The 12437-nt window shown below is 52.2% G+C and overlaps 4 protein-coding genes across 4 annotated transcripts; 1 reads left to right on the forward strand and 3 right to left on the reverse strand.

Annotated features, from left to right (window-relative positions):
- Positions 1 to 2591: 2591 nt before the first annotated feature.
- J4E88_001853 (uncharacterized protein) lies at positions 2592 to 3347 on the reverse strand (the record flags this gene model as incomplete). The annotated part of the gene is made up of 1 exon (XM_049395521.1): positions 2592 to 3347. The coding sequence occupies one exon, from the start codon at positions 3345 to 3347 to the stop codon at positions 2592 to 2594; it is 756 nt and encodes a 251-aa protein (XP_049259385.1).
- A 4870-nt stretch (positions 3348 to 8217) lies between these two features.
- On the reverse strand, positions 8218 to 8578 carry J4E88_001854 (uncharacterized protein; the record flags this gene model as incomplete). Its single annotated transcript, XM_049395522.1, has 2 exons — positions 8218 to 8366; positions 8491 to 8578. The coding sequence occupies 2 exons, from the start codon at positions 8576 to 8578 to the stop codon at positions 8218 to 8220; spliced, it is 237 nt and encodes a 78-aa protein (XP_049259386.1).
- Positions 8579 to 9144: 566 nt separating this feature from the next.
- Positions 9145 to 11524, reverse strand: J4E88_001855 (uncharacterized protein; the record flags this gene model as incomplete). The annotated part of the gene is made up of 4 exons (XM_049395523.1): positions 9145 to 10940; positions 10988 to 11101; positions 11157 to 11288; positions 11335 to 11524. The coding sequence occupies 4 exons, from the start codon at positions 11522 to 11524 to the stop codon at positions 9145 to 9147; spliced, it is 2232 nt and encodes a 743-aa protein (XP_049259387.1).
- A 436-nt stretch (positions 11525 to 11960) lies between these two features.
- Positions 11961 to 12387, forward strand: J4E88_001856 (uncharacterized protein; the record flags this gene model as incomplete). Its single annotated transcript, XM_049395524.1, has 3 exons — positions 11961 to 12008; positions 12062 to 12130; positions 12220 to 12387. The coding sequence occupies 3 exons, from the start codon at positions 11961 to 11963 to the stop codon at positions 12385 to 12387; spliced, it is 285 nt and encodes a 94-aa protein (XP_049259388.1).
- Positions 12388 to 12437: the final 50 nt, after the last annotated feature.

Here is a 12437-nt window from a genome sequence, read left to right on the forward strand (position 1 = left end):
TCACACGACGCGAAGGATGTGATGGGGGTTGCTTGCAGTGCCTGCAGTGCTTGCGTCGGAGAATTTATGTTGTGCTAGGGAGCTTGAGAGGTGAGGGTTGGTGTTGTGCGACATCAGACTCTGGGGTGCTGTAGAGTGCCTTCAGTGGTGAACCAGTAGTCGAGGTCTCGGAGATTTGTTTCAACTCATAGCGATCAGTTTTCCTTCCTTAAAATCCATCAGGTTCAGAAGATGCATGTTTGTACGCATACAATATGGGCTGCGGAAGTTTGATGTGGTTTGACTGCTTTTACGCCGTTCCAACTTTACTGCAAAAGCAGTGTTCTTAGTGGTGGTGGACAATGTTGGCATCATCTAAGCTTCAGGCGATGGTTCGAACGCACTCTTTTCCTACGCACTCTTCTGTTTTGTTGGTGTTAAAGGCCTTCTCCAGCATGCGACAACAGCCCTCGAGCTGGAGAAGTCGCCAAGGGGAACTAGTCCCAAGTTGGCGTAGCGCTGACACTCGGAGAACACCAGCTTTCTTGTGCAAGCTCTACCTTCGAGGCGACTTCCGCATTGTGTGAGCTAACGAACTGTGAGCCTTCCAAGCAGCCGTACGCATAGAACATGATTGCGTTTCCATGAAGCATTGGGATGGCTCTACACAACCAGCACCAGACCGCAGTCTTATTCAATGGCGCACTCTCTTCACAGCCCTGGATGCATAGACTTGTGGCGTAATGGCTGCGAGCTTAAACATCAGCCGCACACGACGCCCAATCCAGCTTACATTTTCTAGCCTGTCACATAGATAAGTCAGCCGCAATGTGCTTCAGCTTTCCAGCAATTGCTCCGCCTCTTTTCTTCATTCCGCCTCGATGCAGCCTGACCCTGTAGCTGCCTTTATATTTCCTGCAAGATAACAGCGTCGATGTAGACGTTGTAGATCAGTCTATTTCAACAAGTCATCAACCCCTCAGAGCAAACTTATCGTAGCGATGGATATACCGCCTCGAAACGTGCGGTTCACGCACACTCCGCTCAATTTTGAAAGCCGCGAGATACGCCTCCTCACGATCGAACCGAGCTCCGAACCGTCGAGTCCTATTCAAATCACCATAAAGCACGCAGACCTTAGTAGGCATGTTGATACTCTCACTGAATACCGTGAGGAAGTAATTAGACTGGAAGCTTGGGAGTGGGTCAGCAGAGAGCGGAGAGAGGCTGTATGGGACGAGATTTTCAGGGGGCAGTTTGTATGGGACGAGATGTTCCAGCCAACGTTCAGTTACACCGCATTGTCATACACTTGGGGTCCTGAGCTGCCAGCGCAAGACATACTTGTCACAAGCCCCGAATGTCATGGCTGGCTTTCTGTTCGACAGAACCTCTACGACTTCCTAAAAATGAGACGCAACGGTAGCTCGGCCTGGTTCTGGATAGACCAAATTTGCATCAATCAAGGTCAAGACGACGAAAAGGCCCACCAGGTCAACCAAATGGCAGATATATATAGCGCGGCTACTGTCGAAATCTGGCTTGGTTCTGGATTTGAGGGAAGCGACGACTTTATGGATTCGATTGCCCTCGAAAGTATTCGCCTGAGCCAAACCTACGACGTCCCCATAGAGAAGCGGGTTGTACTTAAGCTTGCCCCAGCTTTGCACCGCTTCGTAAGTCTGCCATATTGGTCAAGACTTTGGGTCATTCAGGAGGTGATACTCAGTAGAGCAGTTGATATACGTATCGGCTCGAAGACTGTTTCATGGAATACATTCTTCTCGGTTCTACGAAGTTTAAGGCAAGCATGTCAGATTTTAGGCATCACAGAAACCTTCCAAGATCTGGGACTCGACGATGGAGATGGAGGAACGCGGATATGGAAGATCGAATTAAGCCGAAGTGTCATGACCCATCGTTGGGACTCTGTTGGGAGATTGGTGTTCGGGGCCGAGTGCTCAGACTTGCGAGATCGAGTATTCGGTGCCATGGGTATGGTCCGCCCGTCGCTTCGAGTATTCCCCGATTACTCGATGAACTCGCAAGACATATTGCTCATGCTTCTGGACAAACACGTTGGAGCTGCGTATGATGCCATTCACGAGGAGAAACCTGAGGGCCCTACTATTAGAAATTTCAGACGTGACTGCATCGATCTAGCGGCGAGTTGGCTGCCCCAACTCGAAGACGACAAGAACAGGATCAGTTCAAAATCTGTCCGCAGTCATATACTCAGCATACTACCATTGGGCCCGCCCATACTTGATTATAGGTTCGGACGAAAGTGGCAGTTCAAGGCCTATCTGTGGTACAAGATTCCCAACAGGAGGAGCATGCGGTGGCGGCTTTCAAGAGCGGGCATCGTGCGGTTTGCACATATGTTAGACCGCATTAAGCCTAAACCGAAGTACGGCCTTGCTGGCCATGACTGGCAGTTTGCAAGCTCATATACCATTTGCGATTAGTTGTCAGCGTCAAGTCCATAGAGGCATCCGCTGATGATTCTATGACGCAGTCGCTTAGTGTTTCGTACACGATATTGAAGGACAACGTTTGGGTAGCGAAAGCATATAGAACAATGCCTTGTCATTGATCGACTTTAAGGGACCCTAGACATCAATATTCCTCTTAATCCCCAACATCCTCGCAAAATCCTTCTTGACCTTCTTCGCCGGCCTAGACGCCGACAACTCCACATTCTGCGATTCTCCCGACGTTCCAGAGTCCGGTGAACACCTCTTCGCCCCCCTAAAAACAGCCCTCGCAATCTCCGCATCTTCCGCATCCTCAACTTCCCTCGATGACGCAGGGATAGTCGCGGCACATTTCGCATCCATCCCTTCTCTCCGTGCATTCGCCGCTCTAATCTCATCCAACGCACCAGCAACAGCAACCTCAACCCTCGCATCCTCAGTCTTGCGTTCCAGCGTCTCCATAGTCGCTTTCTCGTCGCCTCCTTCAAGTCCCTGAGCTTCGAGACGATTTAAGCGCTGCTCTTCAGTATCTCTGGCGCGCTCATTATCTCTCCAAGCCTCAAACCCCCTAACCGCCCCACTCACAATCCTATAATCCATATTCTTAGGATCAGTCTCGATAACGATTCCCGCACTGCAGCCAGGGCATTTACAATGCAGCGTTACGATCTTTACGCCGAGGTATGTTTCTGGTGCGATGTGTTTTGGGCTGTTGCGGAAGACTTTGCCGCGAGTGGTGTAGTGGCCGCAGGAGAGGCAGCGCATGCTGCGGAAGGGGCAGGCGAAGTTTACGACGGTGCGCGTGGGAGTTGAGGATTTCTTTGAGCGCACTAGCTTTGCTGGGTCAAAGTCGGCAGGATAGTACTTCTGGATAGTCTTGCGTTCGGCCATTTTGGTGGTGTGGAGAGGAGGATGTGGGGTTGTGTGAAGATGGAGCTGGGAGGTTTTCGCGATGTGTATTGTTGTAAGAGGGACAAATGACTTTGAAGACAAAAGGAGAAATTGGATTCTCTTTTATACGGTTAGAGAGAGCAGTACCGTAGAGTGTCGTTTGGTCGAGCCATTCTTTTCGAACCAATGACAGCACTCAAGTTACATCAACTCCACCATAATAGACCATACATCATATGACTCTGGAGTGTCTAGAAACGAAGCATACATGGTCGAGGAAGCTGCGACATTCCTTCGCGAATAATGTCACCCATATATCAACGTCACTCAAGCATCATCATCGTCACCTCTCAACATCACCCACAAACATCAAAATGAAAGCCCAATTTCCACGAAACAAAAAACGCTCCAATATATATAATCATGCTACATGAGCCAGAAACAAGGGTATGCGCCATATCTCAATGTTTTCCTCCTCCTCAAGAATGAACGCTACATATGCAGTCCAGCCCAACCATCAAACATACTTCTTTCGCTCTCTCTCAACAGCCCAGAGTTTCCCAGACAAAAACATTAGTATATGAACAAAAGGTTCCAGGTGTGTACACATCATGAGGGTGATGGTGTAAGAATAGTGTTGGTGTTGGTAGAGAGGTGGGAAGGCAAGGAACCCAGTGTTTTAAGCCATGCCCTCAATACCCTGCGAGAGGCGGTCTTGCATAGCCTTGACGAGGACAGGCGGAACCGACTCATCAGTCGCACGAATCGTGATCCGGTACATCTATCATTTGTTAGCTTTCTCTTCTCCCATTCCAACACACACCAACATACCTGTGTCTCAAAGTTCGGCTCCAGCCTCAACAAGCACCCAAACTTGCCCTCACTCGAATGCAACACCGTCGCACCCACGATGTTCTTGCCATTAGGATCCACACCCGTCACAATACCCCACTTGAAGCCCTTGACCACCTTTTGCACGAAATCAGAGTCCATAGTCCGGTTCTTGTTGATCAGGCCGAATATACTTTGGTGTTCGCGCGGTGCACCACCAATTTGCTTCCAACGCTTGAAGAAGTCTTCTGCGCTGAGTTCGGCGCCTTCCATGTACTTGTGTAGGAGGACGGGGAGTTGGAGGGTTAGACCCTGTAAAGCTCCGGCGAGGTAGGATATACGAATGGTGGGAGGATCGATGAAGACGTTCTTGCATTCGAACATGATGGTCTGTTGTGTTTGGCCTTCGGGTGCGATAGAGGTGTCGGGTAGGCCCTTGATGTCCGTCTTCAATGTTTCCGAAGACCGGTTGTCGAGTGTCGTGGTGAAAGATCCCATGGAGAACTGTGACTTGTTCGTGAAGTAGAAGATGAGAGCGCCCAACTGCCCGCGGTACTCTGTTCGCAGACCGATCTGTATTTGCTGGTCTTCGTAGAGCACGCCTTCCGACCGTAATAGGAGACGAGTGTAGCCAACCTCCCAATCGGGACTGAGATGCGCTGCGCTTGCGAGATTTGGTGCTTTGGAAGCCTTGCTCAGATCCATGTTGAGATCTAGACCCTCCAAATCACTTGATATCGCTGCGACACCGTTGGCGCCATTTGCTGCGCCGGTCTTGGCGTCCTTTGGTACAGGTTCGGTGAAGCTTCTCTTAACACCCGCAGACGTATTCTGCCTTGCAAGACCAAATTCTTTGAGGTCCGCATTTGCATCCTTGCCACCAACCACCCACGTTCGCTTGTCGCTAGTAGTGGCGTGCTTCTGGTGTAACCGCGAGAGCAGCGCTGACGTCCGTTCTGGGTAAGGAGGCATCTCGTCGCATACGGTACGCAGTAGGTCGTCCGTCGGCATGGTGGCGAGTGTGAGGTATTCGCATGCTCTTTGCTGGAGTTCGGAGTCGAGCGAGTGGCTGTAGGCGCGGAAAGCCTGAAGAAGCTGAGGCTTGATCTCGGGGAACAAGTTCACGTACTTGACGTAACACGACAAGAGTATCGCCCGTGTCGTTGACGAGCAACCTCGCATCTTTGCGCTCAACGCCATGAACTGCTCGATCGGGCTACATCCTTTGCTATCCGCAATCAAATGGCCGAATTCTCCGAGCAGGTATCCACCAATCTTTACAAGCGTCTCGTGACAGTCCGATTTGATGTACTGCAGAATCGTTTGCGCAGCGTACACTTGCAGCTCCTCGTTGTTCGTCGTGATCTGGATGACTCGCTGCCAGACTTCATCGCTAACGTGGTCTCCAGCCATGGCGATCAGTCGTAGTGATATGTCCACGTACCACTGAACATCAGTGGCGTACTTCTCGGTAAGAATCGCAATCTTGAGTACCATCTCTTCCCGTATCGCGTAGTCGGCAGATTGTAGGTATCGGAGGAGTTCGTTCACGATCGCTTGCGCATTCGTCGGATCACACATGCTGTATAGTAGGTCCAGACCCTGTCTTCGTACACTGATATCCCTGTCTCTTAACGATCCGATGATAATTGCCTGGTGCTTCTTGATGGGATCAAGGTTCTCAGATCGAGCAGCCAGATGCGTCATGGCCTCCAGTCCTAGATACCGCACGTTGGTTTCCCGAGACGCGATGAATTTGCCTAGCCGTTGTGATATTTGAACCATCAGGTCTTGCTCTGTGTCGAGGTGTATTACGAGGTTGATCGCTTCGAAGAGGACGGCGTTTTGTGCGTTGTTCTGCTGTACGTTCTTGGGCATTTCGAGGGCTGAGTCCATAATCTTTTGGAGCGCTTCGCGAATCAGCTTTCGGATATGTGAGTCCTCTGTTTCTGTTAGTGCGAGTTGATAATAGCTGGAGAAGACACAAACCGGGAGGTGGGTAGTACTGCAGCAACTTGAGCAGCTTGACCAGTATCCACGGACATGGCACCTTGTAGTAGAAGTAGCCTTCGGCACACTCGTTGTCCACTACTATCCGCTTCAGCCTATTCGCTGCCTTGATGTAGCTTCCCTTGTATTGCTCGGTGTTGTCCTGAACGAGTGCCGTGACCAGCGAGGTTACGGAAAGCGCCACGCCCATATCGGGGTCGTCCATAAGCGATATTATTCGTTCCGCCCATTCGTGCTGTACGATCGCGGGATGTTTTCGGTATAATCGCAGGAGTGTAAGGGCGGCCTTCTTCTTCACGAATGCCTTGGAGGCCCTATTCGACGTCAGCTTGGCCACGAAACCCATCTCATGCCACTCACGGTGATATCAGAAGCCTGTGAACCTCGGCGCTTAGTGCCTCTCCCAGCTCCTTTCCACCAACGTTCGCAATCGCATGCAGCGCCAGGCAGTTGTTGAGCTCATTGTGGTCCAACAGGTCCTTCCTGATGCTGTTAACGACCAGGTGTAGCAGTTCGTGCTCCTCGTGTAGGAATAGGGTAACGGCGAGGTATCCGATCTGCTTTTCCGAGTACTTGGTCGCGGAGATGAGGTTGACCGCTTCGAGATGTCCGAAATCGACGTTCCATCCGAGAATGTATATGTAGAGGAGCTGCGGGAGTCAGCAATAGGGTGGGAGAGTCGGTGAGTGGCGTGTGTACCTTGCAGACGTATTTCTTCTTCTGGTAGCCATTCAGGCCGGCATCTGGGGGGAGTTCTGTCAGAACAGGTCAGGTGGGAGATGTATCCAAGGAGAAGTACCTCTGAACTTTTGCCTGCAGTACTGTTAGCCTTCCGGACATGCTTAAACTCGGCAGCGTGTACCCACCGTATGTTGGCCAATTCCTTGTTGATGCGCTTCTCTTCGAGCTCTCTCGCGCGAGCATTCCTCAGATCAGCGATGAATGAAACCAGTCCTGTCCGCGTGTGAGCTTCGGTCCGTTGTTCGTGGGCATGCCGTCATGTACCTCGCATCGTGGGCACGTTGCCCGACTGCTCCCGGCTGAAGAGGCCTCCACCAGCCCTCGCTGCCATCTTGGAAGTGACCGAGGCCGCCATGCTGGTGGTAGTAGACGACGTGGTGGGTGGGCGGTTCCCACCTGGTAAGTAGCCCGACAATGCGGCGGCGGTAGTGGTGGTGCGCTATGGAATGGTGCGGTACGGGCCTCGAGGCAGGGTTTATGCCGGCGTGCGCGCTGCGGAGCGGAGGTCGATAGTTCGCGAAAGGGGCGCCTGTCAGCGCTTTCTAGACGCTGGCTGCAGGCTTATGGCGCAATCGAGAGCAGGACATGGAATTGGAACGAGCAAGGAAGACGCACAACACCCCGGCAAGCTATCTAGTTGTTTCTCTGCATGCACGACTGACGGGGGGAATAAGTGGATGTTCTACACATGGATGCCAAGCAAACAGGGTCTAGCGTGTAGCTCCTGCCCGTGCGAGTCAAAGTAGGACGAGCACATCGCGATCTTGACCCTTACGGCAAGTGCAGGTCCATGCATTCAATTTTGGACAGTATTGAACAGGGCACCTTTCAGCAAAGCCGCGATAGCCTTGAAGTTTACTGTATACACGCCTCCGACCGTGCCGCCGCTCTCCCCCGAGCTCCGCAAGCTATCGATGAGATGCCACCCGCAACACGATGAGGAACATTGAGACCGCGAAGGCAGCGGCGACGTCCACTGTACAACACATGTTTCCCATGAACGCGAAAGTCTCCAGCGTGTGCCCGAAGACATTGTGCGATGGATAGAGTGGACAAGGACAAGTGTAGAGAGGAACACGCGCATCCAAAGCAAGACGCGTCAACGCGCCGATCACAAGCACAAGACACAACAGGATAGACAAGTCCGAACTTTCAAATCATCATTCACTGATATCAGGTATACCCTCGGTCCTTCGACCGTCCCATGTAAACGCCAAAAACACCCTCTCATGCTACACACCACCGCGCACCCCCATACGCCTCAAACCCTCATATCATATCCATCTCTCTACTTGCTAGTAGTGAAGTCCGTCTCCAAGCTGCTCGATCCGTTGTTCTCAGCGCGACCGCAGTTGCACGCATCCTCTGTCCGCTTTCCGCATGCGCATGCTGAAGAATCGGTGGGGAGCTTGTTCTCGGTGGCGGCCTTGTCGCAGGCTGTTGATATGTCAGTATACATGTATGGGGTATAAAGTGGATGGGGATAGGCGGTAGGTGGTGTGTTGGGTATACGGACTGGGGAGAGAGGGCATAAGGTGAAGGAAAGAAGGGAGCGACATACTGCATTGAAGAGCAGGCTGCTTTCCACACGAGCACTTTGCCTCTTGGGCGCACACGCAGGTGCCGTTGTTGCGTCCGCAGCAGACCATCTTGGATGTTGGAGTTGGTTGGTTGGTAGGTTTGGGTATGTAGTGGTAGTTGTTGGTTTGCGAGATCGATTGTAAGATCGAGACTTGGTGTAGGTAGTATTGGTAGAGTTGAACTGTAGATACCTTCAATACGTCGACAGACAGCCCTTCTTTATACCCGACTACCCTTCTACGTACTATGTCATGGACCCTGGATTGTTAGCGCGTGAATCCACGTGAGTGGCTCGTCCGGCCAATCAGGGCCCTCTTGATTACGCTGATGGTGCAGAGTGAGGCTCAGGACTCGCAGGCGCCACCGTGCTGATTATTCACTGCTTTTCGCTTCTCTTCCATTTGTTGGAGATCATTTGAGGGGTTATCTGATTGATATGGTGGTTTGAACGTGGCGTGATATGGTGCTAGGTGAGGGTTTCACTCAAACACATGGTTTAGACGGAGTGGCGACTACAACATTCGATCACATCACATCAACAGCAATACCAGTTATAGTGGTCATAAGTGGAGAGTGCATTATTAAGAAGAAGTAGAGTAGATACTAAGAACATAAGACATAACCATCATCGAAATCATTGCGGCGCCGTGTTGGTCCGCTTCATGCCTTTACCCTTTAACCGTTCCCTCGCCGGCGACTCCTTGATCATTGTCTTCGGAGACACCTCTTCAATCTCGCCAATAACCTCCCTGACTCTCACAGGCGTCCGTGGCCGCTCATCAGAGTTAGTTTCGCTAGCGAGCGTAGACCCCCTCGCCCTCCCCGGCGACATGCCAGGCGCATCCGTAGTAGCCCTGCGAGCCAACTCTCTGACTCTCCCAGGCGAGGCGCCTCCAGGGCTACCCAGGGTGCTGACGTCGCCAGAAGAGCGACGCCCTTGGTGCTTAGACAGAGACTGTCTAATGCGAGAGTATTGCGTCCATTTGGTCAGTCTGGAAGTCCTTAGTACTTCCCCGACGGCTTCTTGGAGTTCTCTTACCGCATTGTTCTGCAGCGCCTGGAGCAGCACAATCGCGTTCTGGTGGTCTCGGCTAGCTGTTGATGGAGATTGTTGCGCGAGACCTGCTTCTGTTGCGTTGGCGTGCTCTTTGATTGTTTCGAGGAGGCCGCTGTCCTCTTTTATTTCTTCGGCGATGGCTGCAGCGCCCTCAAGTGTTTGGGCGAGTAGGCCTAGGCCGAGTAGTCCTTCGGATCGGGCTTCGGGGTAGAAACGCTGCCGTACGAGTTGGGCGATCGGCTTGGCTATCTGGGGTACTTGTAAGATCTGTATTTGCACTGCTTCAACGTCCTTTTCGGCGTTAGGTCGCCCGAGATATCGCAGCATGGCGACGATGGTGCGGCCAAGCTCGATCATTGGGTTCTTCATGGTAGTGCTTGGTAATGGTGCAGAAGGAGCGAGGGCTTGCTCGACAATGTGCGAGAAAATGACGGTATCAGCTGAGATGTCTGGGTCGATGGCTTCTGTGTCAGGACCGACGGTCTCGTACATGACTTTCTCGATGTTGTAGAAGTTGCCGGTGACGAGCTTGCACAGCATAGCTGCCGCCTCGCCTCGAACTGAAGGATCGTCCAGTACGAGCATGCGACAACACGCTTCCATGAGTCCGGCATCTGCAAGCAAAGCCCTGTTAGCCTCTGGAAACGTAAGATGCCGCATGAAACCAGCTGCAGCATAAAGAAGGGCAGGCTTAGTGCTCTTCTTGAGAATCACAATCAATCGAACGTGAAGTTCCATGATCTTGACCATGTCTATGCAAACCTCATCAGACATAGCCAGATTTCCGACCATGACACAAGCGCATATCGTAGATGGGTATGCGCTCTCCCAAGGTGCGCGGAGCTTTGCTTCAAGCCTCTCGATAACAGGACTTCTGACGTTGAAGCTTCGTGCAAACACATCTGTTGCTGAAGCGGCAGATAGCAGGCCAATGAGTTGAGCCAGTAGAAGAACCTGCGCCTCGTCTGACGTGGTGGTATCCGCGTTTTTGCTTGTTGCGAGTTCCTGGAAGACGGCTTCGATGTCCTCTGGTTCCAGTCGGGCCTCAAACTCCAGCATTAGGGTGACAAGGTCGTCGAGAAGTTTCGGTGTTGCTATCCTTTGCTGGAATTCTGGGTCCTGGAGGTAATGTACCAGGATGGCCACATATTCCAGGTGGTGGTCTTCATCGTATTGCAGTGCTACGTTTAGCAGACTCTTGAATGTCTCCAGCGAAACCTCGTCTTTGAACTGGGCATCGCTCAGGTTGCTTGTGGTCCAGCTCAGCAGGTCCGTAGCGTAATCCAGGGCTGCTTCCGGGATTCTGTCCAGTACTAGGAAGGTGCATATTGTGGCATCCAGTCTGAGGGCAGCCGCTGCAGCTTTGCCGGGTTCTATCTGCATGAGCTGCATGTCTGGAGGATCCTGTGGCATTGCTCACCAAAATCATTACAAAGATTGAAAAGTACGGCCAAAGTGGTCAAGCGTAGTTCTGGCGAGGGAAGGCAGCCAGCGATGGCTCCGAGCTCTCTCACGGCGAGCTCTCTGTTGGTATCTTGACTCCAGTCAGACTGTTTGCGTCGTACGAGGGTCTCTTCGGGTTACAGTACCATTGTCAGCAACCGAGTTGCCGATGACTCTCAGGTATTGCTTTGCTACGGGATCTTCATGGCGAACGGTGGACAAGCCACGAAGAGCATAAGCAAGGATGCCGCTGTCGCGGAACGGGGCCTGCCATCTTTCTATACAGCGTCAGCAGGGTTGGCTTTGAACAGAGGCATAACATACTCCGACCGCCAACAGCCGTCCCAAACAGCTGCAAGGTCTTCTCTATGGCCTCATTGTCCCCACTTGCTGCAAACGCATCGAGCTTATGCACGTAACCTGTGAGGACAGCGGTCTGGCCTGCAGGGTTGGCTTGGAGTAGGCGCTCTAAAGACGCTATATAGTCGCCAAGCTCCTCATTGGATAATGGCATATCGCAAAAGTGTGAAGATGAAGAAACGCAGTCGCTCAAAGTCGTGGCAAAGCTCAAGAGTGCATAGTGGCGGTAGAGATTGCGCAAGGATGAAACGGCTACTCGCAGTCGTCCGGAGCCGCCGTACAGGTGATAGCTACTAGTCGGATTGGTTTCAGGAGAACTCCAGAAAAAGTGCAATCAATAGTTCAGCCACTTGTTTTTTGCAGATGCGGAAAGAAACGGGGTGAGTTCCTGCGGCAGCGTCGACCCACCGCGCGGTTGGCCTTGCCTTTGGCCGGTTCCGTTGGACCCCTGGACACAGATCCCTTGGCGGCAATTGAGCGATCTGGCACTGAACATTCACCACCACAGACGTCGAGCACCACGCCCTCACCCGCACTTCTTCCGACCACCGACCCTCGTTTAACCCGTTAACAACAACCAATTCGCCATCATGACGCGCGCCACGCAGACCATCAGCATTGGCATGCTCCTCACCTCCGTATGCAGCCCCTTACCTCTATATATACAAGATTGGATGCTAACATGTGAAAGATCTACCTCTCTCTATTCCTCCAAGTCGTCCCGCTGCCTCAGAAGATCCAAGAGGAGATTGTCCCTTTCGTAAGTCCTAGCTTTACCTTAACGCGTAGCCCCACTACCTTTACCGTCTCCATTATTATTGTACTGCGCTGCCACTAACCAAACCATAGCTACCCTTCTGGGCCCTCATCTCTTTCGGCGCATACCTCCTCTTCAAGCTCGGCTGGGGAGTCTTCACCTTCAACGACGTACCCGACGCGCACAAGGAGCTCATGCAGCAAATAGCGGAGGCGCGGAAAGATCTTCAGGCAAAGGGCGTGGATGTCGGCGAAGATTAGACGAGATGGAAGATTGAGGTGCAGCATACTTGGTGTCATTTTAGGGGATA

This window comes from Alternaria novae-zelandiae (genome assembly GCF_023758075.1).
Source record: "Alternaria novae-zelandiae strain BMP 2774 chromosome Unknown scaffold_2, whole genome shotgun sequence".
In the NCBI taxonomy this organism is placed as follows: domain Eukaryota; kingdom Fungi; phylum Ascomycota; class Dothideomycetes; order Pleosporales; family Pleosporaceae; genus Alternaria; species Alternaria novae-zelandiae.